Here is a 25,542-nt window from a genome sequence, read left to right on the forward strand (position 1 = left end):
GGGGCATCAGTATCATGAGAGAGAGAGAGAGAGGCCCTGACATCAGGCCTTCCAGTTAGCATGACTGCTCTCCCAGAGAGTTCCAGCCTGCAAACCCCTTGGCCTCATTCACTGAATGGGCTCTTCATAGCAGTGATGAGACGCCTCCTCAGCGTGACCTACGGGATCCCAGGAGAGGCTCAGTCTGTCTGACTCTCTTTTTTTCCTTGGTCCAGCTATTGAAATTCATTAGCCCCTAGGGGGAGGGGAGAACAGAGACTCTCCTTCCTTGCACTGCTAACCCAGATGGGACGGGGCAGGGCAGAGAGGGATGGTGTGTATTTCGTCTAAGTGGCATTTGGTATCGAAGTGTGAGTCGGGGGGGCGGGAGGGGTTGAAACGTTTATCTTAGAAGTTCTCTGGCCTGTGTTGTATGGGAGGTCAGACTAGATCACAGTGGTCCCTGTGACCCTATATTTGGATTGTAAGAAAATCTGTGCGCATGCACGCACACACCCACCCACCAGTAGCAGAGCTTGGGGAGTGTGTGAGTGAGAGAGACACAGACAGACACACTTCCATGCCTCCGTTTCCCCTCTGGGAGGAGACTCCCCTCCCTCCCAGCGAGGTATAGGATTAGTGTTTAAAGACTGGACAGCACTAACGTGCTGCTCCTCACTGGAAGTGAACTTCTGTCAGCACAGATCCAAGCAGGGCTGATCAGCAGTGACCCCTGCAATACCGATAGATCCCTGAATGGGAGCAAGTGGTGTGGGCTAAACATACAGCTGTTTCTGCTCCTTCCTGGCTTGGTGGCCCTAAGGGCTCTCTCGGTCACGCTGTGACTCTCACCTGGCATTCACACACCTCAGTGATGGGCTGATCAGAACCTGCGCCTAGAATGTTGCAATCTGTTTCTTCCCAGTCCACTCAGCCATTCAGATGCAGCCAGTGAGTGTCTTGGCAGGTTAGACTCAGACCTTTCTTCAGGCTCAAAAACCCAGCAATGAAGTGTTTAAAATGATGGGCAGAGAATGAAAGGCAAACAGTCCTTCTGCAAACCAACGTCGGCATTGATATCTAGGTTCACCAGCTAGCACTAGTGCTGGAACCACCCCCAGTGTGCGCCAGCATCTCCCCCACGGGCCGTTTCCCTTCTGGGAAGGAAAACTTCACTTCACATCCACATCAAAGCAGCTGTTAATAGCACAGAGGCTGCAAGAAAAATCTTGGCTTGTGGAACCTTAACCTATAGAGCCTGCTGGCTTCCATTGTCTCGCTCCTTCCGCCTTCACCAGAGGAGACTGCTAGACTGGTTAAATCCCCGATTAGCAGCCGCCCCAAATAAACACACACCACTGGGTGATCTCTGGGGAAGGGCGGGCCTCTCCTCGCGTTGCTCGCTGGCTTTCACAGCGGGACTATTTGGCCAGCTTGAATCTCTGGCTCTGCTCCACTTGCCACAGAATAAAGCTGCCTTGTTCTCCCCCTTTAGTGGGCTAGAGAGGGCCACCTACAAAGCACAGTGGGTGTGTCTACACATGGAGCGAGCCGGGAACAGCTCTTGTACTTCACATTCACCCCCCCTTACCTTTAATCCAAATTAACTGTCCAGCATAGACAAGTCTTGGCCCTCTGATGTGAGAGGCGCAAGAGCAACACTAGGAATCGTCTCCGTTCAAGGGTGGCTCTGTTTCTGTAAGAGGGCTGGCAGGAGTCTGCATGGCTGAGCCGAGCTCCACGGTAAGAGGCGTTGTAGTGTTAACATAAGGAGAGAAATCTGTATTGTCCTGCAGTTACCGTGGCTTATGGCAGGCAGCAACATAGCTTCGTAATGAGCTAAAAGGGGAAGCCGATCCTGGGCTGTGCCCTGTACCTGGAATCTTAAAGGCAGGTGGACTCTGCAGCCTCGGTTTGGGAAGAGGTTGATGATTGGTGTCTAAGCTCTGCAGGGGAACGGGCTATGGACGTTCCCTTTGAAAGCGAAATGGCAGTTCACCCCCTCTTCAAGTGTACTTGGTGTGTGGCACTAGGACGCTTGGGTCCTATTCCCGGCTCTGCCACTGACATGCTGGGGACCTTGAGAACATTGCTTCCTTTTGTGTCTCAGTTTCTCTTCCTACTCCTCGTCTATTTAGTTTGTCTGCTCTTTGGGACAGGGACTGTTTTCCTCTGTGCAGCACAAAGGGGCCACGATCGAAGAGCTTGCTGGCTGGGTAGGGGAACCAAACAACTCAGGCCCATGTTCTCCTTGGAAAGCGACTTCTCTGTGCCCTGACCTCTGCCGTGTGGGCTCCTGGACCTTTACAAGGAAGGCAGCTCAACCTCCATTTCTTCTTCCCCAAGGCAACCTGCTGTGGGAGCACCCAGAGCACCCTAATCAGGAGCGAGCACTACAGTTGTGCTCTGTGCTGTATAAACAGAGTCCCTGCGCCAGAGGCTGGGCTGAATTTGAAGGCAAGGTGCTTGTAGCAAACAGGATGAGGCTTGGCTCTAGCTGTGAGTTAAGGTCTGAAACCCTGTTTCTGGGAGGGTGTGCTCCCCCCTCTGGTAGCTGTTGGAAGAGCACTGGAAATAATTCTGTCACTTCCTGGTGACGTGCTAGAGGTCTATAAAATCATGACTGGTGTGGAGAAAGTAAATACGGAAGTGTTATTTACTCCTTCTCCTAACACAAGAACTAGGGGTCACCCAATGGAATTAATGGGCAGCAGGTTTAAAACAAACACAAGGAAGTATTTCTTCACACAACGCACAGTCAACCTTTACCAGAGGATGTTGTGAAGGCCAGGACTATCACAGGGTTCAAAAAAGAACTAGATAAGTTCACGGAGGATAGGTCCATCAGTGGCTATCTGCCAGGTATGATGTCCCTAGCCTCTGTTTACCAGAAGCTGGGAATGAGGGACAGGGGATGGATCACTGGATGATTCCCTGTTCTGTTCATTCCCTCTGAAGCACCTGGCATTGGCCACTGTCAGGAGACAGGATACTGGGCTGGATGGACCTTTGGTCTGACCCAGTCTGGCCGTTCTTCTGTTCCACAGTACTGGGAGAGAGAGGCAGCTCTCATCACTTTTTGTACACCCGCAAGTGTGGTGCTCCTGAGAGGCAGTGTCACTCTGGGGGTGGGTGAATGTGGTGGGGCTTTGAATCAGTCTCTAGCCATCACTGCTGCATTCTCCTGATTGGCCCAACTCTCCTGCATTAGACTGTGCTGTCTTCCTGCCCCCAGCTCTGAATCCCCATAATGCTCACAAAGCGTAGTGTGACTTCATGACTGCTTTCTGCACCAGCACCTCTTCTCTGGCATGTAGCTCACTGGGCTCCCACAGAGCGGATGCTGCACTGCTGAGTTTCAAAGCTGGGACCTAGGAAGGAAGGCTGAAAGAATTGGGTTTGTTTAGTTTGGAAAAGAGAAGACTGAGAGGGGACATGATAGCAGTTTTCAGGTATCTAAAAGGGTGTCATAAGGAGGGAGAAAACTTGTTCACCTTAGCCTCTAAGGATAGAACAAGAAGCAATGGGCTTAAACTGCAGCAAGGAAGGTCTAGGTTGGACATTAGGAAAAAGTTCCTAACTGTCAGGGTGGTTAAACACTGGAATAAATTGCCTAGGGAGGTTGTGGAATCTCATCTCTGGAGATATTTAAGAGTAGGTTAGATAAATGTCTATCGGGGATGGTCTGGACAGTATTTGGTCCTGCCATGTGGGCAGGGGAATGGACTCGATGACCTCTCGAGGTCCCTTCCAGTGCTAGTATCTATGAAAGGGCAAGGACCACGTTCAGTCTTGGTGTAAGCAGCAAGTCTGCTGGGGCCTGGGTCTGTTTACACTGGGGCTGAACTCGGCCCTCTTGCTGGTAAAAGAAGGCTAGCTGCAAGCCGGTGTGTGGCATTACAAACCTGGGGGGTATCTCTCTCTCTCCCAGAATATGCAGAGTTTTTGCACTGCAAATCCAAAAAGTTCACGGATTTTGACGAGGTTCGGCAGGAGATCGAAGCAGAGACGGACCGGGTCACAGGAACCAATAAAGGAATCTCTCCCGTTCCCATCAACCTGAGAGTATATTCACCACATGGTGAGTGAGACTTGCATTCTTCTGATCAGAGCGCGTATGTCAGCAGGCTTCTAAATGCAAAGACTAGAGAAATGGGTGTTGTGACACTTCAATGAATGGAAAAGAAATAGCATCTCAGAGGGAGGTTTGAAGGTCCCCGAAGACCAGGATCTGTTCCCGAGCAACAAGCTTTGCAGTGATCTACGGAGGACAAACAGAATATCCTAGCTGGTCCTCTGTGCACCCCCTGCACACGCCCCTTCCTTCCCCCATATACTGCAGAGATAAAATATTTTGCATTGCTTCACACAGCATGAGCTCTCTGCTTTCCTCTCTCCTCAGTGCTGAATCTGACGTTGATCGACCTTCCGGGTATCACCAAGGTGCCGGTAGGAGACCAGCCCCAAGATATTGAGTACCAGATCAAGGACATGATCTTGCAGTTTATCAGCCGAGAAAGCAGCCTGATTCTTGCGGTGACTCCAGCCAACATGGATCTGGCGAACTCGGATGCTCTTAAAATGGCTAAAGAAGTAGATCCTCAAGGTAAAACAAACGCACCCACCTGCTGCAGTAACATAACTGCTGCAGAATCTTTTAACAAAGGGAGGGGATATCAGGATTCCCATGTGTTCTGTGGAACAGCTCTCGCTACTATGGGGAATCACGGCTGGCTCTGCCAAGTGGAATGTGCTATTAGAACAGGGTATCTTGATGTCATTGAATCTTTGGAAGGACATCCTGGCTCTCTTCTCCTGTCCCCATTAAGGGCAGTTGTTGCTGCTCCAGCCGGGTCTCCTGTTGACAAGTGTCTGTCTCTCTCTCTCTCTCCCCCCCCATGACACTCTTCCTACCACCCTCCTGTCCTCTGACTTCCACTAGGTGTGTTCTTTATCCCCCAGAGTCCTCCAGGCAGACTCACAAGGTGACCTGTTGGCTTGCTTGGCTGACAGCCTTCACTGAAGGGTGTGGCTTGACGCGCTCACGTCTTGCCTAACGAGTTATGTGACTCTCGTCACTCAGGCTGATGCACTAAACTGTCCAGTCATGGCGTTAATCACTAGCTCCTCTTGCCGCACGAGCCAGTTGTGAACATTGAAACTGCACCTGAAGTGCTGCAGGCTGACTTGAGGGTTATGGCTCCTGCTTTAGGAAACTGAGGGCTGCTTTCCCTGCATGTCTAACTACAGACCCGGTCCCCTGCCCTCAACGTATCTGGCAAAGTGGGGGATGGGACGTTGATTAGCTGCTTCTCCACTGATCTTTCTACCCCTCTCCCTCTCTCAGGCCTACGGACAATTGGAGTGATCACCAAACTAGACCTGATGGATGAGGGCACCGATGCCAGAGACATCCTGGAGAACAAACTGCTTCCTTTAAGAAGAGGTAGAATGCCACCATCCTTATGCAATCAGCATTCTGCTGAGATCCCCACGCCCTCCTCTCTTTCACGATCTATAGAAGACAGGGAAGTCCCAGAGCTCTTCTGCATTGCAGCAGCTGTGATGGTACCTGCCAGCAGGGGGCATGCTCTGCAGGAAACCCTGGTTACCTGCTTGGAGAGATTCCCCTTTGTGCAAGCTTTATAAAGTTCCCCTTTGTAACTGTATCAGTAACCCCAGGGTCCCTTGCAGGGAGCACAGGTGTTCAAGGCCAGTGCGCCAGCTGTGTCCCGCTCTAGAAAGATCTAGCATGTGGAATTGCCCCGTTGCAGGCTACATCGGCGTTGTTAACCGGAGCCAGAAGGATATAGAAGGCAAGAAGGACATCAGAGCAGCGCTGGCCGCAGAGCGGAAGTTCTTCCTTTCTCACCCAGCCTACAGGCACATGGCAGATCGAATGGGCACACCTCACTTACAGAAAGTCCTCAACCAGGTAGGCCAGCCTGAGGTTAATGTCAGTGCATAGGCCCTACTTACTCACTTAGGTGGAGGGTCGGTTAACTAACAGCTCTGAGTTGTTGTAGTGGGGAGCGCATTGTCAAGTGGTTAGAACCGGGGATAAGAAGTTAAATTGGATCTGTGGCCACCCCACATAAAACATCATGTGTTATCTTGGGTAAGTCTGCTCGTGGGCCAGCCTGGGTTTCCCCATCTGCAGAATGACTAATGAAAGTCCCACTTGTCTGAACACCTGTGAATTCTAAGCAATGCTGAAGATGCGTGTAGCCACCAGAATGGAGGGGAAATCTCTTCTCTTTGGCTTACTTGGTGCAATTGGCCACCAGCGTGCCGTCAGATTCATTATTTTCCCCATATAGTCAGCTCCCCTTGTTCGTATGGGTCTTTCACAAAGCAAGAGAAGGCAAAATGCATTAAAACTGGAAAATCTGACTTGTAAAGCTGCAGAATGGGGCTGGTTCGAGGCCTGAGACTGCTCTAAAATCTTTGAAACTGACCATTGTCTCTTTAAATGAACAGTAGGAGACCTGGACTAGAACTTATTTCTGATCTTAATAGAGTGGCCAGTTCAGTGAAAGCATTCAAACCTGATCCCTAGACAAGCATTTCCTCAAGTCTCCTATTGTGCAGTGTTGGCTCTGGCTTGCCTGGCCATTCTTGACATAGCTTGTCGTGAGGGGCAGCTCGCGCAGGGGGGGATCAGCAGCACTGACCACTTCTCCCATCCCCTCGTAGCAACTGACCAACCACATCCGTGATACTCTACCCTCGCTGCGCAGCAAGCTACAGAGCCAGCTGCTCTCCCTGGAGAAGGAAGTGGAGGAATACAAGAACTTCCGCCCCGACGACCCCACACGGAAAACCAAAGCCTTGCTACAGTACGTTGCTCCAGTCCCTGCTTCCATAGACAGGCGCTGGATTTCAGCCAACCTTGCTAACCGGGGGGGAGAGAGTCTAGCCTGAATTGACACTTACTGGTTTTAACATAGGTCCATATTTAACTTGTTCTTTGCTTGAAGCGCATGAATCCCAGCTGGTTGATGATCCCAAGGAAATACACAGTGCCTAGCACCTGGCATTATACATTGGCATTGTGGGGGCAGGATGTGCCAGCTTTCACGGTGATGCCATTCAGAGTTGGCATGGACACAAGAGACTAAATACCCTGCAACGCTAGTCTGATGGGAACATTGGGAGGGATCATTAAATCTGTAGCTACGATGCCTGGCAGACAAGCTCTGCAGACAAATAACTGGCATTGTCTTGGATTTGTTGTGCCTACAAGGATCTCCTGTGTAATCCATTTGGTTAAAGCCTTGTATAAAAGCAGAGAACAAGCATGTACATTCTTAAGCTCTAAAAGAAGGTGAATGACAATTGTTTTGGTTTCCCTAATTGTAGCGAAAGGGAGAGGAAATTCTTTCCCCATAGGATTCATGGAAGTAGAAGGTATCCGAGGGGTAGCCGTGTTAGTCTGAATCTGTAAAAAGCAACAGAGAGTCCTGTGGCACCTTTAAGACTAACAGAAGTATTGGAGCATAAGCTTTTGTGGGTGAATGCCCACTTCATCAGACGCAAGTGATGAAGTGGGCATTACCCACGAAAGTTTATGCTCCAATACTTCTGTTAGTCTTAAAGGTGCCACAGGACCCTCTGTTGCTTTTATGGAAGTAGAAGAGAATTCTCAAATGATCCTGCCCAGATGAAATAGAGATTATGGCTAGCATGGCTCTGAATATAGTGTGGCTGTAGCCTGAATGGCTGGTCCGTTATAGCCTTTGCCATATTTGGCTAATGCCTGTTACTCCTGCTGGTTCTTTGCAGGATGGTCCAGCAGTTTGGGGTGGACTTTGAGAAGCGAATTGAAGGCTCAGGAGACCAAGTGGACACACTAGAACTCTCTGGTGGTGCCAGAATTAATCGCATCTTCCACGAGAGATTCCCCTTCGAGCTGGTGAAGGTAAAGCGAACGCTGGTTTTAATACTTCTGTCCAGTGGTGTTGATTTCTCTCTCCACGCAAAGCAGAATGTCACTGGTTGCCGGCCATAGGGCTGGAGGGAGTGTCTCCAATGTGTGTGCCTGTCTTCAGGCTTGTTGGGCAGCCAGCAGAAGGGTCTGTTGACCATCCTTCCCTGGTGTTGGGTTGATCTACTGCTTAGCTAAACAGCTGAGCTGGTTAGGAACCTCTCTCCTCCCATTCATCCATTGCTGCATGGCATAAGCATCTTTGCCAGAGCAGAGCTGGGAGATAGGCACAGACTAGCTTGTCTCCTCCTCTTGACAAGACAGAGAGGGATGGGATGTTGTCTTTGGGATTAGCTGTCCTGGGATGTGGCAGATCAGCAGTTGGTGCTGATGTTTCTAGGTGAGCAAAACCTCCTCTCTGACTTATAAAACAGGGCAGCTGAAAGGTGTTCTACCTACCTACTCCAGACACCCCATAATAAAACAGAAACATCAAGACTTACGGGAGGGCAGGCAGTCTGCTGTACCCCCACTTGCACCTCTGTCACACACAGGGTGCTGTAATTCAGTGCTCGTTGACTCAGCCTTTCCACTGCTTACCTACATGGCAAGCTCCTTGGGGGAGAGGGGCAGTGTCTCTTTACAGGTCAGAAGTACTTGGTGCCAATGGTACGCTGTCTACAGCTACAAACAGGTAGGCATATGTTTGCCTCTTGTGGCTGTACGAGAAAGCAGTTTAAACGTGAGCCTGAGTGAGAAGCCTGAGCTGTGATTGTGCTTCAACCCAGAAGGGCCTTGCTGTATAATCTAACTCGTGTTTCTTTTGTAGATGGAATTTGATGAAAAGGACTTGAGGCGAGAAATTAGCTATGCAATTAAAAACATCCACGGCATAAGGCAAGTATCGGAGCGGCGATCTTTAGCACCAGTAACGCGTCTTGTTTTCCTATGAGCAGTTCAGTCATGTTTGTACCATTATTCTATGATAAACACTTGTACCGTGAACCTTATGTAGCTGTCAGTTCTGATCAGCTACAGCCAGCTTGTGTGTCATGTGGAAGCAAAAGGTGTTTAGAACCAAAGCTCGTTATTGGAAATGGGTAGAGAGAATTAGATGCTTAACAGGTCCGTTGCCGATAGTTTTCTTCCATGGGTCTGGACAGCGTAGTATTTGATCTAACTCTGATTCTGGGAGTAGGGATGTGATGGCTCCACTAATGAAGCAGTCTCCATTGAGAACCAAGAGCAAACTCTAAATGTTGTCTCTGTTAGTCTCGCTGGTAGAGTTTAGTGAAGGAGGGAGATCTGTTTCCTGTTGTCCCTTGAAATCCAAGGATAAAAGAATTCCTCCATTGCCTTGTGCATCTTCCCAGATGGGCAAAAAATAGTATGTGGGGAGTGTGTTTTGAGATCTAAACTTCCAAGTAAAGGAAAAGGGATCCAGGTTATTACTGTACCGTTGCGCTTGGGAACTTCTGGCTCAGGGATGCTGTCAAAGAAGATCCATTCGGCACGGCCTAAGCTCAGTGATGGAGCTGCACTTGGATTAATCCGGATGCTCAGTCCATGCTGCACTGAGGATGTAGCTCTGAGAGCTAGTGAACCCTCGGCCTGACAGGGCTGAGTTTATCCTCCCAAAGAGGCCTCCCCTTAAACTTATTCCTCCTCTGAGCACGTCTGCCTTCCTGGGCTGTTCCCACTTGTGTTCCCTTTGCCTGAATATTGACTCTGGAATTGCCTACTCTGCTCTTGACATGCTGCATGGGGTTGAAAAGGCTCCTTGCCCGTCCACTTGCAGCGTAGATGTGACCTACAATAAAACTGCCTTAAATGTCTCTGCACTAGGCAGTGACTCCCGATCCTTAGAGAGCAGCTTTGTGTGCGTCTAAGTCACAAAGCAGCATCGTGCTCTCGATTGGAGGCTTAACCCACCCCTGCTCCATGGGATGATTACGGCTGCCCATCCCCAAGTGAAGGTCCTGTTGGTATCAAGGCCTGTCTGTCTGGGGGAGGAAGTCGATGTCTCTGCTGCTCTCTCGGCAGGTCACAGACAGTTGCCTTTAAACCTGTTCACCCATTTTGTTTTTTCTTTGCCATGTCTCTGCCCTCCCTCACCCCTGCGTGCGGCTGCCTGTAGGACGGGGCTTTTCACACCAGACTTGGCATTCGAGGCCATTGTGAAAAAGCAGGTGGTGAAGCTGAAAGAGCCTTGTCTGAAGTGTGTCGACCTGGTTATTCAGGAGTTAATCAATACAGTTAGACAGTGTACCAGTAAGGTATTGAACCCGCTGGAACCTCTCCAGCCCCTTCCTACTAGTGGGGTGGCAAAGCACGTGTGCTGCCAATGTCCTCTCCTGCCTGGAAAACTCCCCAGAGCTGGATGTGTGTAGGCAAAACCGGTCACACTGACTCTTCACTCCTAGCCTGCTCACTAACCTAATGTGAACACCTCCTCACTCACCTGATTGGCATGCCTGGCCCTGGACAGAGAGAAGGAGGGTTGCCTCCATCCCACCTGAGATGCTGGCATTGCCCAGCTCTGAGGAATACCGTCCCTGCCCTGGGTTGTGATAAAGATCCAGGCAGTGCCCAGCACCATGGGACCTCGGTCTCAGTGTGGCTTAGTGAATAGAGCACCGAACTGGGATTCTGCAGACTGGGGTTCTGTTCCCAGCTCTGACGCTGGCCTGCAGGGTGACCCTTGAGTGTGTCACTCCCCTTCTCTGGGCCTCCATAGCCCGTTTGTAAAATGGGGGTCACGGTACTGACGTGCTTGGTAAAGCACTTCAAGATCGACTGATGAGCAGTGCTCTGTAAGAGCTAGGGATGATGATGATGATCCTAACGCGCACAAAGTCTCTGGGCTCTGTCCCCGTGGGAGGATCTCAAACTCTGTCCATGTGACCGCCAGCTGCAGTGCTCTGGGGCAGATTGGAACAGAAGCTGCCAAGGGTTTTGCCTCCGAGCACTTGGGAGTCTGCCAGGCAGGTGGGCAGGCTGTTCCTGGGTTCTGGTGCCTGGCTTAGCATGTGTCTTCTCCATCTGTGAGTTCACCTGCTGCTTTGCTACACTCTGGGAAGCTGTGGAGACTGGGAGCGAAAGCTGGAAGCCGCTATTGTAGCAAATGATCTTCACGTTCGTTGTGGCTTGTTTCTAAATCCTGCGATGAATGAAGTGCTCGATAGCGAGCACCATTTCGAAAGGTTTCTCCCTCTCCGGAAGTGTTAATTACCCTGGTACTACGCAGTCGCCCGGGATAAATCAGCCACTTCCCTAGTTAATAACTAGCTTCTTGGGACGACTCTGCTTTGTAGCTTGATCTGGTACTAATGGATTGAGGAAATTTCTTAAAAAAAAATTCACGTCTCTAAAAGTTAGCTGTTCAGAGGCAGGATCCTGGATTAGATGGATCCCCAACTCGGATCCAGTCTGTCACGTTCTGGATGTGCCTGGCAGACAAGTGCTTATGTCCGTAGTAAAAGGCCGTTCGCCACTTGGAGGCCATTCTGAAAAGTGAAATAGCCCCCAGCTCCTGCTTCCCAAAGTGTCTTGCTTGAGCAGAGAACTTCAGCACTCGTCCAGTGGTTCATATTGTAGGACCTGGGGGGAGGAGGGAGCTGTTTGTTTCTGGATCAGGAGTGGTGCTGTTTTACTGTGATTGTAGTGATCTGTGTAACATGGAAAAGCCAGCACTTGCTGCCAAAGTTCCTTCAGGCCCAGCTAACATGGCGGGGAAAACTCAGACGGCTTTGTAGTGAGTCAGCGTGGCAGCTTGCAGGAGTAACGTGCAGGCGAGTTCTCCTAGGCAGATAGTCTGCGTCCACAGGCATCCGGATCAAATCCAAACAGCTTGTTCAAGCCGGGCTTCTCTGGTGTTAGCAGTGCTCTTTACCAAGTACCACCCACCTGGTTTAGCCCTAATAAACCAATAGATTGGGGAATCTGGAAATGGCGGCAGTTGGCTTCCTCCCCCGGCCCTCAACTTCCATGTGATTTGTAGCAGTGGCGATCTCAAACAGCTAAAGAAAGAAACCGGCGCTCCATGCCATCAGAAGGCAGCAGGCCGTGTCGCCTTCCCCATGGTACAGCAGCAATCTTGAAGCCTAGCCGGGCACTAGATCAGCTGCTAACTTGAAGCTTGGCATGGAGGTGGGGGGCGGGGGAGGGAAGCAAAGGGACCTTCGCCTTTATTCAAGGCCCAGTTGAGCAAGACGGTTAGGGCTCAGGTTCTGGTGCGATGCCATCACCTGCTTTTGGCTCCTGGAAATGCCAGGGGGTGGGAAAGATTCACCATCGTCCCCCCTGTTGTAGTCACTTTGTGCCAGTGTCCGTGATCACATAAGGGGCACAGCAGTGGTGAGCCGGTGAGTGAGAATCAGATCCTTATGAAGTCCAGGATTTAACAAGGTGAATTAAGAACCTGATAGTAAATTAAGTATTTTTAAAATGAATCTGAGGAAACTGAAGGAATTTCCCACGGCAAGTGCTGCTGCTTTTCCCTTTGCATGTTACTAACCTTTTTTTAATCTCATTTTCTTTTCTTTCTGTCTTTGTTGCTGTTTTTTCCACCCTGCGTGCCTTTTGGTGTCTCATCTTTCCACTCTTGTGCTCTGCATGAGGCAGGACGGGGCTCTTCACACCTGACATGGCTTTTGAAGCTATAGTGAAAAAACAGATTGTAAAACTCAAAGAGCCCAGTTTGAAGTGTGTTGATCTGGTGGTCTCAGAGCTGGCCACTGTCATTAAAAAGTGTGCGGAAAAGGTAACTGGTCTTAATTCTTCCTCTGTCTAATCTGAACATCTGGAATGTACTGGCTCGCAGGACCCAGCTGATCAAAGTGAGTTTGAGACCATTAAACTAACATTTTGGGGATCTGTGTCCATGGACATCTGAACACTTCAGCCAAGGACACACCTGCAAGTCTAGACTCCTAATGTTAACTTGGCTTTCTGGCATGGGTCCTGCAGAGACATATTGCACAGGTGTTGCTTCGCACCATAGCAACAAAGGCTAAAAAAGCTCCTGAAATAGCTGAGGGCCAGTATCTCTGGAAAGGAATTTCGGTCACCTTGCTTAGCATTAGCCCAGGGATCTGCTTATCTGGGGGTGGGAAAGAGACAGTACATTTGCCAAACACACTTAAGACCCACCAGAAGCTGATCCTGCTAATCTCTACAGAAACAGCAGAGAACTGACTTTTCTTTGCTGTCCTCTGAGCCCCACTTCTGTCCTACTGACAAAACTGGGGGTTAGTCCAGTCCTTTCCTGCCCTCTTCAGTTTTGTGAGTGTTTCTTGTGTCAAGCTTTTTGTAGCTACCGTGATGGCTGCCGTGATCTGATCTTCCACTCTTACTCCCTGCTTCTCAGCTTGGCTCCTACCCCAGATTACGAGAGGAGACGGAGAGGATTGTTACCACTTACATCAGGGAACGGGAAGGAAAAACAAAGGACCAGGTAAGCTCCTCTTGTGATATAGGGAGCATGTCTGTCCTGCGATGCGTCCAGCACTTTGGGGGTTGTGATCCGCCTAGAGGGCGAAGTAAAACGTGACTCGTTCAGGACAGAAGGGTGTCTGATCTCAGTGCTGTTTGGGGAGAACCTGACACTCCAACCAGAGCATGCGGTAAAATAACATCCTGCTCCACTTTGCAAATCCTCTGAGCCCAGCACACCTCTCACACAGGGCACCAGCAATCCTACAGTACCCTCTGCTGGTAGCAATTCAAACTGCACTTTTCTGCTACCACTGTTGATCTCTGCAGCAGCGCGTAGGGCTTTCCAGACAAGTCTCGGTGCGGGGGAGCAGCTTTGATTGGCCAGTGCTGACGCCTGATGTGCTGAAAGTGGCACTTTCATTGTAGGCCTGTTACTGTGTTTAGCTGACTCGGATGTATGTGTCTTTCCAGATTCTACTGTTGATCGACATTGAGCTCTCCTATATCAACACTAACCATGAAGACTTCATTGGATTTGCCAAGTAGGTGCCTACCTGCTGGAGCTGGGAAGTGTGGGTTGCAGGACCCTCTAGGTAACCAAGGCACTTAATTGCAAATAATCCATGAGCATCGAAGGGGGGTAGAGCAGCAACTCGGAGCCCATAGGGCAGGGAGCTGAACAGTCCTGAAAGCCGTAAACCTGTTTAGTGGATGTCAGAGACTTCGCCTCCCTCTGTTACAGCTGCAGGGCTGGCGTCAAACGCTGCAGGGCTGGGTGCAGTCGGTGGGGGCAGCACTGGCTTCACATGTGCTGTTCCCATTGCTCCTCTAAAGTGAGTCTGGTCTTCAGGGCCTTGGGTAAAGTTCCTTTGTTCCAGGCCTTTGCCTGAAGGGGACAGGGAGTGTAGTGCCTAGGGACCAGCCAAGGTCAGGGGCACCATTGGGCTGGGGGCACTGCAGAGTAGTGGAAGATCCCTGCCCCAGAGAGCTTAAGATGAAACTAGACCAGAGAGAGGGTAGGGGAAAGGGTAGTAGGTCTCTTAGTCTCACTGACTGGTGCTTGTGTTTTGGCCAAGGAAACGGGGATCTTCTAAATGTGCACCGGAGCAGACACAACCTTTTAATGTCTCAAACTATATAGCGGGTATGAACTAAACCTCCCATAGCAAAGGAAGAACTGAGCCAAGGACTTGTCTACACATGAAAATTAATCCCTAATAAGATAGAGTGTAAATTTAAAGTGGATTAACTCTTCCCGATTAACTCCGTGTGGATGCCTGTATCTGGAGTGAGAGTATCCATACCTGGAGTTAATCAGGAACAACTCCCCATGTAGGCAAGCCCCAAGGATGGCAGCGCCCTCTTGTTGGTTGAGTGAATGCAATCAGCCCAAGGGTTGTCTTATGGCAGCATGATCAGGGCTCCTTCTCACCTTCGGATTCATTTCTGGTTTTCCTCTGTTTTTTCCCCCCTCTTTAAGTCTCTGCTTTTCACACTTCATTCACAGTTCCTTCCTCTCATAATTTTTCCTGTTTTTCCTTTGAACCACCTCACTCTTTCCTCTGGACTCTCCTGAACCTTCTCTAACACCCCCAGCTGTTACACTGAGCAGCACTTGACAGCAGGGTGGGTACCTGTCGGAAACCGTATGTAATTGGGTGACGTGGGAACGGACTCCTGCTTGCCTTTACCTTCAGCAGCGCCGAAGGATGCGCTTGCGGTAGCTGAACAGCCTTGTGAATGCTGATTAAGTTTGGCAGAGCCTGAGCGCCTCATGGAGCGATGCTGAGCATTTGACAAACAGTCCTGCCTCCCAGCCTGTGAGGGAGCAACTGTGAGTCAGTTACTCCTGTAGCCTTCAGGAGCACGTCCAGAGTCTAGTCAGTTGCACCCAACTTCACTGCAAGTGTCGCCGCGCACAGACACCCTTGGATTTCCCCTGGCCATCTGCTACTCTCCTTCAAACCCCGCTGCCCCAGCGAACTCCTGCCTACCACTACAGCCTTGGGCTCTTTGATTAGCTGTGGAGTTCTGGGCAGCACCCCCCCCCGGGCATGCCCCATGCCAGCGTGGGGAGCAAAAGGACTGTAGATACATCTCAGATATCTAATACAGAGCAGAAATGTTCAACCTACCTACCCCCTTGGATACTATGGTGTTGGGCATAGCCCGAGCATGGCTGGGTTCACTAACCAAGGCCATGAATTCTTTATCCTCTTGCCCTGCTAGTGGCCAAATACAGCTAACGTGTGACGCTTCCTCCACAACGAGCTGTAGTCTGTCGCTGCCGGACACCCGGGAGGGAGCGTTGTACTAGAGTGAATCAGCCAGATGCTCTGACCTGGAGGCTCCCTAGCTGCAGTGCTCTGAAAGCCCCATAGTGCAGCTGATAAACAGAACACTTCAGACCTCTCCTAGCCTCTCAAGTTCAATTGGTCGTTAGTGGAGAGCTCGGATAGCCTCCGATGCCATCAAAAGAGACTGTCGGGTTGTGTTCTGTCCAGCAGGCCTTACCCCCCCAGGACTAGGCATTTCCCTAGTCCGCTCCTCTCCTCGCTGGCTGACTTCACCCAGTGTGCTAAGTAGTGCTTTGCAAGCGAACTGCTGGTGTAGCCGATAGCCAGCGAAAGCTGGCTCTCAGGGGCTGCAGTAGCTGAGTGTTTATCAGGCACCTTGTGCTGTCAATGTGAAGCTGGTTTGCTTTTTTTGATTTCAGTGCCCAGCAGAGGAACACGCAGCTGAACAAGAAAAGAGCCATCCCAAATCAGGTACCACACACCAGTTTAATAACTGCGTCTCTCTTGGTAGCATAGGCAGACGTGGCGGAGGATGTTTGGGTCCCACTTGAAGCCATGTAACCCTATTCGGTACAATTCTAGAGCTGCATTTTGCAGTCTCGGAAGTCTCTGGAGAGCTGAATTCAGACCAGTTGCCGCACTATCCCCCTGTCTGAAGGTGCAGGGGTTTCTATTTTACCCTATGTATTTGCAGACACACAATACAGGTATATGCTGCAAGGCATAGAACCTCCAAATGCTGCCCACCTGCATCCGTTCTTAGGCTAATAGAGCTTTACATATGAACCCTTCCTAGGTAACAGGTAGTCTAGGCAAGTGGAAAACCGCACCCGAGGGCATGTGTAAAATATGTGCCCCATCTTATTACAAGCCAGCTGTCTAACAGGGGATGGGCGTGGGGAAGGCTAGCAGCAGAAAGTACCAGGGAGCGAAGTTAAACCTTGATTCTCTCTCTCCACACAGCCTTCCAGTTCTGAGTGGTATTGCTGTTTAGTTTGCATGACTTGAGAACAGGATTAGAAATGTCCCCATTGCATGGTGTCAGTCTTGCCGTATGTAACGCATACGGACATTTGCTTGTTTGGAAACACAGTAATGAGACATTAACACTGTATAAATATAATTAATAGCATGTAACTGTTTTCTTTTGCTGTTTTTTCTGCTTTTTTTTCTATCATTTTTGTGCTTCCTGCTTCTTCTTCCCTCTCCATCACTTTGTTTTCCTCACTGTTCTGTCTCCTCGTCCATTTTTTTCCTTTTTACCCGCAATCCTAATTTTGCGCACATAAAGGGTGAGATATTGGTAAGTACCCATATAGTATGATAGTGAACCATAGATGAAGCCTAGTGATGGAGACACCCCTTTTAAAAAAAAACAAAACAAACACACCCCCACAAATCTGAGAAAGTGACACCTCTCTTCTTAAAACCGAGTACACTTACTGTCTAGAAAAGCAGGCACCTTCCAAATGGAGCAGTGTGGCTTTGTTAGGATCCTTCTCTGCAGAGGGAAACCTTGTGGGATCGCCTGATCTGACTTAAAAACTACTGGACTCCTCCTGGCATATTGTGGGGAGAGAGACAGGTGTGAGGTGGGGGGCACAGACAGCCCCGGAGGCTGAAATGCCTGTTTATCACCTGAAACCCCCTCTCCTATCTGCTCTGGACAGATCCAACAGCCTTGGGCTGAGAGGGCAACTCAGTCCACCGTTCATAACACTGCAGCCCTTAACTGAGACGTTGATGCCCTGAAGGTGGGGTCGAGCCATAGAAATACCTAGGCTAGGTGTAGTGAGATCATATTCCCCCTTCAGTCTCTTATCCCTCCATCTGCCTGCTTTCAGGGGCATTTAGGGGGAAAGGGTATGGCTGGAGTATATTGCATTATGGGGACTTTCTGCCCTCTGAGGATAGGACAAGAGGCAATGGGCTTAAATTGTAGTAAGGGCGGTTTAGGTTTCCTACCTGTCAGGGTGGTTAAACAGTGGAATAAATTGCCCAGGGAGGTTGTGGAATCTGTCATTGGATATTTTTCAGAGCAGGTTAGACAAAAACCTGTCAGGGATGGTCTATATCAGTGGTTCTCAAAGCTGGTCCGCCGCTTGTTTAGGGAAAGCCCCTGGTGGGCCTGGTTGGTTTGTTTACCTGCCGTGTCCGCAGGTTTGGCCAATCGCGGCTCCCACTGGCCACAGTTTGCCGCTCCCGGCCAATGGGGGCTGCGGGAAGGGCGGCCAGCACATCCCTCGGCCCACGCCGCTTCCCGCGGCCCCCATTGGCCAGGAGAGGTGAACCGTGGCCAATGGGAGCCGCGATTGGCCAAACCTGCGGACACGGCAGGTAAACAAACCAGCCTGGCCCGCCAGGGGCTTTCCCTGAACAAGCAGCAGACCGGCTTTGAATACCACTGGTCTAGATAATACTTAGCCCTGCCTTGAGTGCAGGAGACTGGATTAGATTCCTCTCGAGGTCCCTTCCAGTCCTATGGGTCTCATGGGAAGCAGAGCATGAATTGGAGGAAGTGTGGGTAAACCCAGGGAGCCAGATTGGCTGGGTGGGGGCAGGTCTCTTGGGGGCTGGCTGACAGCGCTGCTGCCTCCAATTCTTAGGCCTTGGGAGCTGCCTGCATTCCACCCCCTGCAGTAGCTGCACTTGCATAAATGGCTGGTGGCACCCAACCCTGCACCAGTGCAAACTGCCCTCTCGGACAGCGGTCTGCCCCCAGGCAGCTACCCTGGGGAAGATCCCCCTCAGATGCTCCTTCCTTTTGTGTAAGGAAGAACTGAGCAACTTGCCTGCCTGTACAAATAGGGCTTTTCCTTTAAGTGTATTCGCTTCTAAGGGAGGGTGAGGCCTCTATTGAATGAAAACCGATTTGCCTTCTCGGGACGACCAGTGCCCTCTGGAGCGGGTGGGCCGCAAACTGGCTGGCGTGTACCTGGGGCTCAAATCTCACGGACTGCCCAAGAAAATGGAAATGCATGTTGCTTCTGGCTGGAGGAGTCTTTAACCATGGTCAGGGTGGTCCTGCTGGTACTTTCACCAGTGTTCCCTTGGAGATGTACACAGACACACTGTAGGCCACTTAGGAATGGCTCGTGAGAAGACCACTTCTGTCTGTCAGACGTCCTCACGAGGCTGTGGTGGGACGGAGGTAAAAGGAGCTCTAACACCACCACCTTAATAGGGAGCTAGCAGCCCCCTTTTCCACGCGGACTGGAAACGTGCCTGACGCTGGATTCAGAGGCAGACCTGGTCCGAACTGGGATTGGCTAAGTAGGGTGGTTGGCACTACTTCTCTCCAAAGAGCTTTCTAAGCATTGGCCCTCACATGGTGAAGCAACTGAGGCACAGAGGGGAAGGGCCTCGCTTGAGTTGTCACAGCTGGGAGTAGAAAGTTGTGTTCCTTGCCTCACTGTCACTGCTCAGACCCACTGGATGTTGGTGTGGGCTGAATAACTGAGGCTTCTGGACACTTAGCCTATGGCAGAGGTTCTCAAACTTCATTGCAGTGCGACTCCCTTTCGACAATAAAAATTATGACCCGACCCCAGGAGGGGGGACTGAGGCCTGGCCGGAGCTCTGTGGGGGTGGGTCAGCCAAAGCCCAAGGGCTTCAGTCCCAGGCAGGGGTCTGTAATCTGAATCCCAATGCCCATGGCTAAAGACCTTGGGCTTTGTCCCTGGGCCCCAGCAAACCTAAACCAGCCCTGGCGACCCCAGTAACATGAGGTCGCGACCTGCTTTGGGGTCCTGAGCCGCAGTTTGAGAACTGCTGACTGTGGGGATTTTAAGTGCTTATCTCCCTGCTAACTGGCTTGTTTTGAGCCTGGGGTGGGTCCCCTTCCAGTTTGTAGTGGCTCAGTGTACAACACAGAAAGCTAGCAAGGAATTGCGTGGAGCTGCCACTAAAGATGGCAAATAAACCAAGGGGACCCTGAACCATCTGCAGGTCCAGGCTCCCAGGAGAGAAGCATCTAATGAGCCCAGCGAAAGCCTCAGCAGCTCCGGCATCAGGAATGCGTTGCTTGCCATCAACCATCCTCCTGGGCTAGTGGCATTTTGCAAGGCACCAGTCCCAGGCAAGGGGCAAGAAGGCAGGTTCTGATGCAGGGGTCACTGATGAGACAAACCAACCCCTCCCATGGTTGAGTCAGTGCCCATTCATGCCGTCCCTGGGGCAGTCTGCCCACACGAAGATGGCATAAATGGTATTGCCCCATTAGTCATTGGAGCTACAGTCACTTACACCAGCTGAGGTTCTGGCCCAGGTACCCCTCTAGTGATCTCGGCTTGACTCCTCCCTACTTTTGGAAACTTACAAGCCTCTATCTCAGCCATCAGTAGCCATCTTGTAAGTTTCCCAGAGTTGTGCTGCTTCCATTTTCTTGTGGCGTCTCATGGACCTTTCCAAAGCACTAAGTGAATCCTCCGGAAGGCCTGTCTGTTGCCTCCCATGTCTCCAATTCGGTCCCCTCAAGGCTGGTCCTCCATCGCTGGCTGTAAGAATGCAGATTGTAATGCGGTGATGGGAAGGTGGAGCTCTGACTATCCTGGACGTAAGCTGCCAATCCTACTGGGCTGCTTCTGACTTGGAGCGGTGCAAAGCTGGAGGCAAGAGAGCTGAATTTACATGCTCCGGTCCATCTCTGCAGAGGGATCCCGCCTGCGGTGCCAGTCCCAGAAATGTGCTTCGCGTGCTCCCTGGTAGGGTCTCACTCATCAATGAAGGGGAAGTATTCAGTCTTTAAAGGACTCTCCTTCTGGGTGTTCTACTGGGCTGCTTCTGTGACTAGAATACTGTACAAATGAGCTCATCTGCTCCACCTTCCTGGGAGCTGGCTTGGTAACGGTGCCTCACTTTGCCCGTTTGTCAGGGCAAGAGAGGTGCCCTGGGCCTCCCAGCTAGTCCGTGCCAGAGCTGAGATTAGAACAGGGCATTTCTGGCTCCCAGGAGTAAGTCCTTTCTTTCTGCTAAAATGTCTTAGCTCCATGCTACGTAATTGATCCCTTAACATCTGGGCCTCTGCTGCCACAGCTCTCCCACCCAGCCCTGAAACAGCTCTCTCTATCCTTCCCCAGTGCTGATCGTTGCCTTCCCAGGAGGCCAGGTGTGAGCCTCTGGCTTTGCCACTAATCCACCAACCCAAGCCCTGTTTCTCTGCGCTGTGCCTACAAGCCAACTCCGTTCTAATGCTCTCTACCTGTCAGACGCCCTGCTTCCACTCTTCTGCCTCTGGTCCTTTAAAACCAAATTCACTTCAAATTCAGATTTGTTTAAATGGGAATCAGAATCTCAAATTTAAAAGAGAACCTAAAAGGGAGCGAATCTAAGGGGTGAAATCTTTTAACCTGCTTTCCTTTTTGCCATCTCAATTTCAGGGCTCCTTCCTTCCCTCCGCCAGAAAATCTGTATGAGTTAAGTTTTAGCTCTAGCAGCCTGTGCCTGCCGACGCACTGAGCTTTGTGTGTGTGTGTAACATGTTTGCCTTTGTTGTGGCTTTTATGTTGGTAGCCACCTGAGCAGCATTGACAATGAGAAGAACCTTAGTGTGATTCCTTGACAATGGTCCCCAACATCTGGAACACTCATGGCATGAAATTGATGGCTTCTCTTGCTTCACACCCTAATCCTGGCGCTAGAAGCTAATATGAACTAAAGTCCTGCCCTAGTCAGATTCTCAGCTCCAAATTCTTGGTGCTCGTATCACTGCTGCTGACAGGTGGCTCCTAGATAAGCGATAGCAAAGAAATTCCGAGATCTAGCGTGTTTAACTCTTCTCCACATAACCATGTGGGTCACTTACCCCCCCCCCCCCCAATCCATCCGTTGGACTGATTTAAGACAACCCCCTAGACACGTGCTGAAAGCTTTTTCCTTCGTGTCTGTGCATTACTAACCGGGAGGGTGATGCTAACATGTGCAGAGCACTTGGGTAGAGTGACCGTAGCCCTCGATGTTCCTGTGATCAACCCTACTTGGACAGTCGAAGCGTCTCGGCCCCTCTAAATGTAGTCCCTGTGGATGCCTTTAGTCCAGGCCTACGCCCGACTGCTATGGAGTCTGTTTCGCTGGAAGCGCACGGCCTAGGCACTAAGTGATCATCAATCCTATTGTGAGCTCTTTAAAAGAGGCGGGGTAGCAAAGTAGAATGTGCTCCAAAAGAAGATATCAAAGCCCAATTCTTGGGATATTGTAACAATTGGATGTTGGGCCAGAGAACATTTCTCCAGGCTGTAATCTCTTCTGGGTTTACCAACCCTGTGGTGTTGCTATAGGATCTGATGCTTGTTAAATGGCTGTTCATAGCAGGCTTCTCATACTCACTCACATTGGTTTTGCTGTTCATCGTAAGTGGCTTCCCGGACAATCCTCCACCCTGGGTTGTTCAGCAGGCCAGAAATCGAAGATTCACTGGCATCTGGGTAACCTTAATGTTCAGAGAGCTGATAAAGGCCGTTTGGCCTGATCTAATGGAAATTAAAACCCAGGCTTGAGTGATTGGGTCCCCTTGGCATCCGGAAATGGGTCATGCAGGCAAAAAGGACTAGCAGAAGACTAGCATCCGGTATCCGTGTGCTGTAGTCTTTGGGCTGGGCCAGTTGTGTGTCATTGGCTTTCACAGTTGTCCTTTACATTAAGACCTGAGGTAGAGTTACAAGTAATGTAGGGTAACATTGTTACGCTGTGGACGAGACAGGGAAAGACTTTCCAGAGGCAAAGGAAGGGGGTCTGTTGTATTCAGACAGCTCGGCTGTAACCTGCAGTGCTCTTCTCGGTAGCTATTGCACGACAACAGTGAAGGGGCCCAAAAGGCACTGAGTAACTCCTTTCTGATTTGAAACACCGGAAAATTCTCCCCTCGCCAAGTATTTTGGGGCAGGCTCTGCCGTTCCATTGTAGTCTCCAGTGCTACCGTCGGTCACTGGAGTTAGATCGGTGTAACAGGACACAGCCTAGCCCTGTTTGGCTGAGCAATGAGCCTCTTTTTAGCCCCAAGGCTTTTTTGGTACAAAACAAAATGGGATTGTCTGGAGAGTGGGACTAATGACGACTCTCTGGTTTCAGACACTAATTTTCAATGGCCCCTCGGGGGCTGCCAAGACTTGCCTTTGTGGTGATCGGTTATGAAAAACTTCAACAAAGGCAAGGGATAGTAAAGACAAACGCTGGAATCTCCAGACTGGAGACTTCTTTATACCATCGGCTGTTCTAGGGAACTCGCTGCTGGGAGTTGCTCTCCGAAGTCCATTGCCTCCAGGACAAAAACCCACGTTCTAGGACCAGATCCTCCCCTGGCTTCAGCGGCGCGAGCTGTGTGCCGAGCAGGGATGAATTTGGCTCACTAGATTTCTGAGCACTGGGATTCTAGCAGCTGAGACTCGGGTTGTTCTTTGAGGAGGTCTCCAGATACGCTCTCCTCAGTGGAAAGACAAAGGGGAGAGAACAGTGCCTGAGTTTTCAAGAGCCTTAGCAGTAGAGTTGATGGTACACGCTCCTCATGCTGCGTGGGGCGAGGATGTTGGCCAGCAGTAGTCCCCTTCCGGTCAAAATTATGATCCAGAGAAGTGTATGAAGAGGGTTATATGGCAGGGCGGCCTCTGCTAGCAGATGACCTAGAAGGTCCCTTCCAGCCCTACGTAAGAGGGGTCTGAGTCACGCTGGCCTCTGTTTGCTCATCGTGTGACGGGAAACGCTTCTGCCTGCCCTGGAAAAGCCAGCTGCTGTGCAAGCCTCCAGACAGTGCAGTGCTTCCTCCTCGTCTCGTCACGTGCTGCTTGCGAAGCTGGGCTTGGGCAGTACTGCTTCACCGTGGCTGGCTGCTGGCCCCGGCTCCCGTTCTGCTGCTGCCGTCCTATGCGTGTCACTCAGCACTGGCTTGGGGAGGCCCAGTCTTTCCAAAGGCCATGCAGGAGGGATGGTTTCACAGGCTTTCTAGTGGCAAGTCCAGGGCAGCCTTGAAGGAAGCCGGATGTGCTTCCTGCTGTGAGTGAGTGCAGCTTGGGGAGCGGAAGAATGGAGGGAGGGGAGTCGCTCACCCCCCTGTTCAAACTAGCTGTAGTGTTGTCCTGGCCATTCTCGAAGGGGGCCCAAGGTTGTGTGGACTCACTTCCTGCTCTGAAGGGGATGAGGGGAACAAATACCCTCGTTCCTGGACTGGCTATTCAGGGGGTCCGTGCCCTGGCTCCTTAAGGTTGGCTGATTTCCAGAAAGCTCTTTGGTCCCTTGGGTGGGTAGCACCCGGGTAGCCTATAAACTGCGGCCTCAGACTCCCCTCCCTTCCCCTCCATAATACCGCAGTGGCGATGACCAGGTGGATTTGAGTGCATCTGCTCTGCATTTCTGTGCCCCAGGCCGTTGGTGACGGCTGGCAGAAGCACCATGGGATAAGCCAGCTGTCTGTCTTGCTGTACAGACGCTGTGGCCAGTGCTCTCTGGTCTGGATTCCCCAAAGGGGCTCCGCCCTCTGCCTGGAGAGCTGTAATCTAGGTGAGATGGTCAGATCTGCAGGCCTGTCCTATTATTCTTGGTAAAACCCGCTTTGGGCTCCTTGCTGGAAAAATGTGCCGGGCTCCCTCTGAGGAATGGGGCTGCTTCCCTGCCTAGCACTGGTAGGTTTTCATGGGGCAGACGCTACCCACAAACTCTCCTGCCGAGACTCCGAAGGAAAGTAGGGCCCAGGTTAATGATGAGCAGCATGTTAGGAGTCTGAAAGCCCCAAACCCCTCTCTGCTCTAGGCAGCTTAAAGTTGAGAGGGTGGCCAGAATAGAAGGATTCCAAGCTAGCCTGTAACCTATTCTCTCCCCTGCCCCATCGTTTTCCCACTCCTCTTGTTTCCTCCAGGTAATCCGCAGGGGCTGGCTGACGATTAACAACATCAGCATAATGAAAGGAGGCTCCAAGGAGTACTGGTTCGTGCTGACTGCAGAGTCTTTGTCCTGGTACAAAGATGAGGAGGTGCGTATTGGCTTGGTTGGTGACAGTAAAAGGTGGTGCTTGTGATCAGCATATGGCTTGGGGCATTCTGCCCTGCCGCTCTGCACGTAGTGAATGTTCTCAAGCCACTTCACCACCAGGAGCAGCTCATTAAGGGGGCTGGACTAGAAGACCTCCTGAGGTCCCTTCCAACCCGGATATTCTGTGATTAAACTGCTACTGGTGAAACCTGTTGGGTTGACTTGCAGCTTGTAGTGTCACTACAGAAACCCGTGGGGGCGGCGACCAGCCCTGGGATTCAAACCCTTGAATTCTAGCTGCATTATGGGAATGTCTAGAAGAACATGACTGAGCAGCCACTTCCCCTGGAGTTTGTCACCGTTGCCGATCGTGAGTGTGGGCGTGTCCTGGGGCTGACTGCTAAAGTCAAGCCTCTGTGTTCATTGTGAGCTTCTGGGGCTGTTACCAGTAACTGCTTTCCTGCCCTCGCTTTAGAACCCGGTTGTTGCTCTCTGAGCAAGGTGGTGGGCATGGCCACAGGACTCAGGCTGTGGTGGGGGCATGTGGGATTGGCAGGGCAGGGAGTTACCAAATTCAGCTGCCCGTGAAACTGAGGGGCGCATGGGCTAGTCCCAAAAGATGCTTTGGCTCATACCCTTCTCCTGAATCCAGTGTGGTAAAGTTTGGCTGACTCCCCTCAGGAATAGCCGGAGTATGGACTTGCGCTGGGCCTGAAGGCGGCTGGTTTGTGGGTTGGCTTGCTTTGCTGGGTTTGAATCCATGGGAGGTTCTGCTGACGACCCCGCTGGGCTGTCAGTGATGCCCGGCCATCTCCATGTGTGCTAAAGTGCACACAGGAATAAGACCCAGACTTCGTCACTATGGGCAGCCATTCTGAATCAGCAGGGTCCCAGCCAGCACATTCCATGTCTCCAGACACTCCCAGGGAGCTGTCAGTTGTGTAAACA

At 51.0% G+C, this 25,542-nt stretch overlaps 1 protein-coding gene across 19 annotated transcripts in view; it reads left to right on the plus strand.

The window, feature by feature from the left end:
• Positions 1-25,542, plus strand: part of DNM2 (dynamin 2) — a 62,354-nt gene that overhangs the window by 20,056 nt on the left and 16,756 nt on the right. For 5 of the 19 annotated variants that reach the window (XM_034792432.1, XM_034792423.1, XM_034792425.1 and 2 more), the window contains exons 3-16: positions 3,911-4,060; positions 4,382-4,585; positions 5,327-5,425; positions 5,754-5,914; positions 6,676-6,818; positions 7,765-7,900; positions 8,736-8,803; positions 10,044-10,182; positions 13,275-13,361; positions 13,814-13,884; positions 14,939-14,968; positions 16,059-16,110; positions 21,018-21,047; positions 24,482-24,595. In XM_034792432.1, coding sequence (XP_034648323.1) covers positions 3,911-4,060; positions 4,382-4,585; positions 5,327-5,425; positions 5,754-5,914; positions 6,676-6,818; positions 7,765-7,900; positions 8,736-8,803; positions 10,044-10,182; positions 13,275-13,361; positions 13,814-13,884; positions 14,939-14,968; positions 16,059-16,110; positions 21,018-21,047; positions 24,482-24,595 — 1,484 coding nt within the window. Of the gene's footprint in view, positions 1-3,910; positions 4,061-4,381; positions 4,586-5,326; positions 5,426-5,753; positions 5,915-6,675; positions 6,819-7,764; positions 7,901-8,735; positions 8,804-10,043; positions 10,183-12,529; positions 12,669-13,274; positions 13,362-13,813; positions 13,885-14,938; positions 14,969-16,058; positions 16,111-16,930; positions 16,943-21,017; positions 21,048-24,481; positions 24,596-25,542 lie in introns of all 19 variants that reach the window. The other 14 variants (XM_034792440.1, XM_034792433.1, XM_034792435.1 and 11 more) reach the window with 9 other exon arrangements.

The sequence above is a fragment of the Trachemys scripta genome, chromosome 16 (genome assembly GCF_013100865.1).
Source record: "Trachemys scripta elegans isolate TJP31775 chromosome 16, CAS_Tse_1.0, whole genome shotgun sequence".
Classification (NCBI taxonomy): domain Eukaryota; kingdom Metazoa; phylum Chordata; order Testudines; family Emydidae; genus Trachemys; species Trachemys scripta.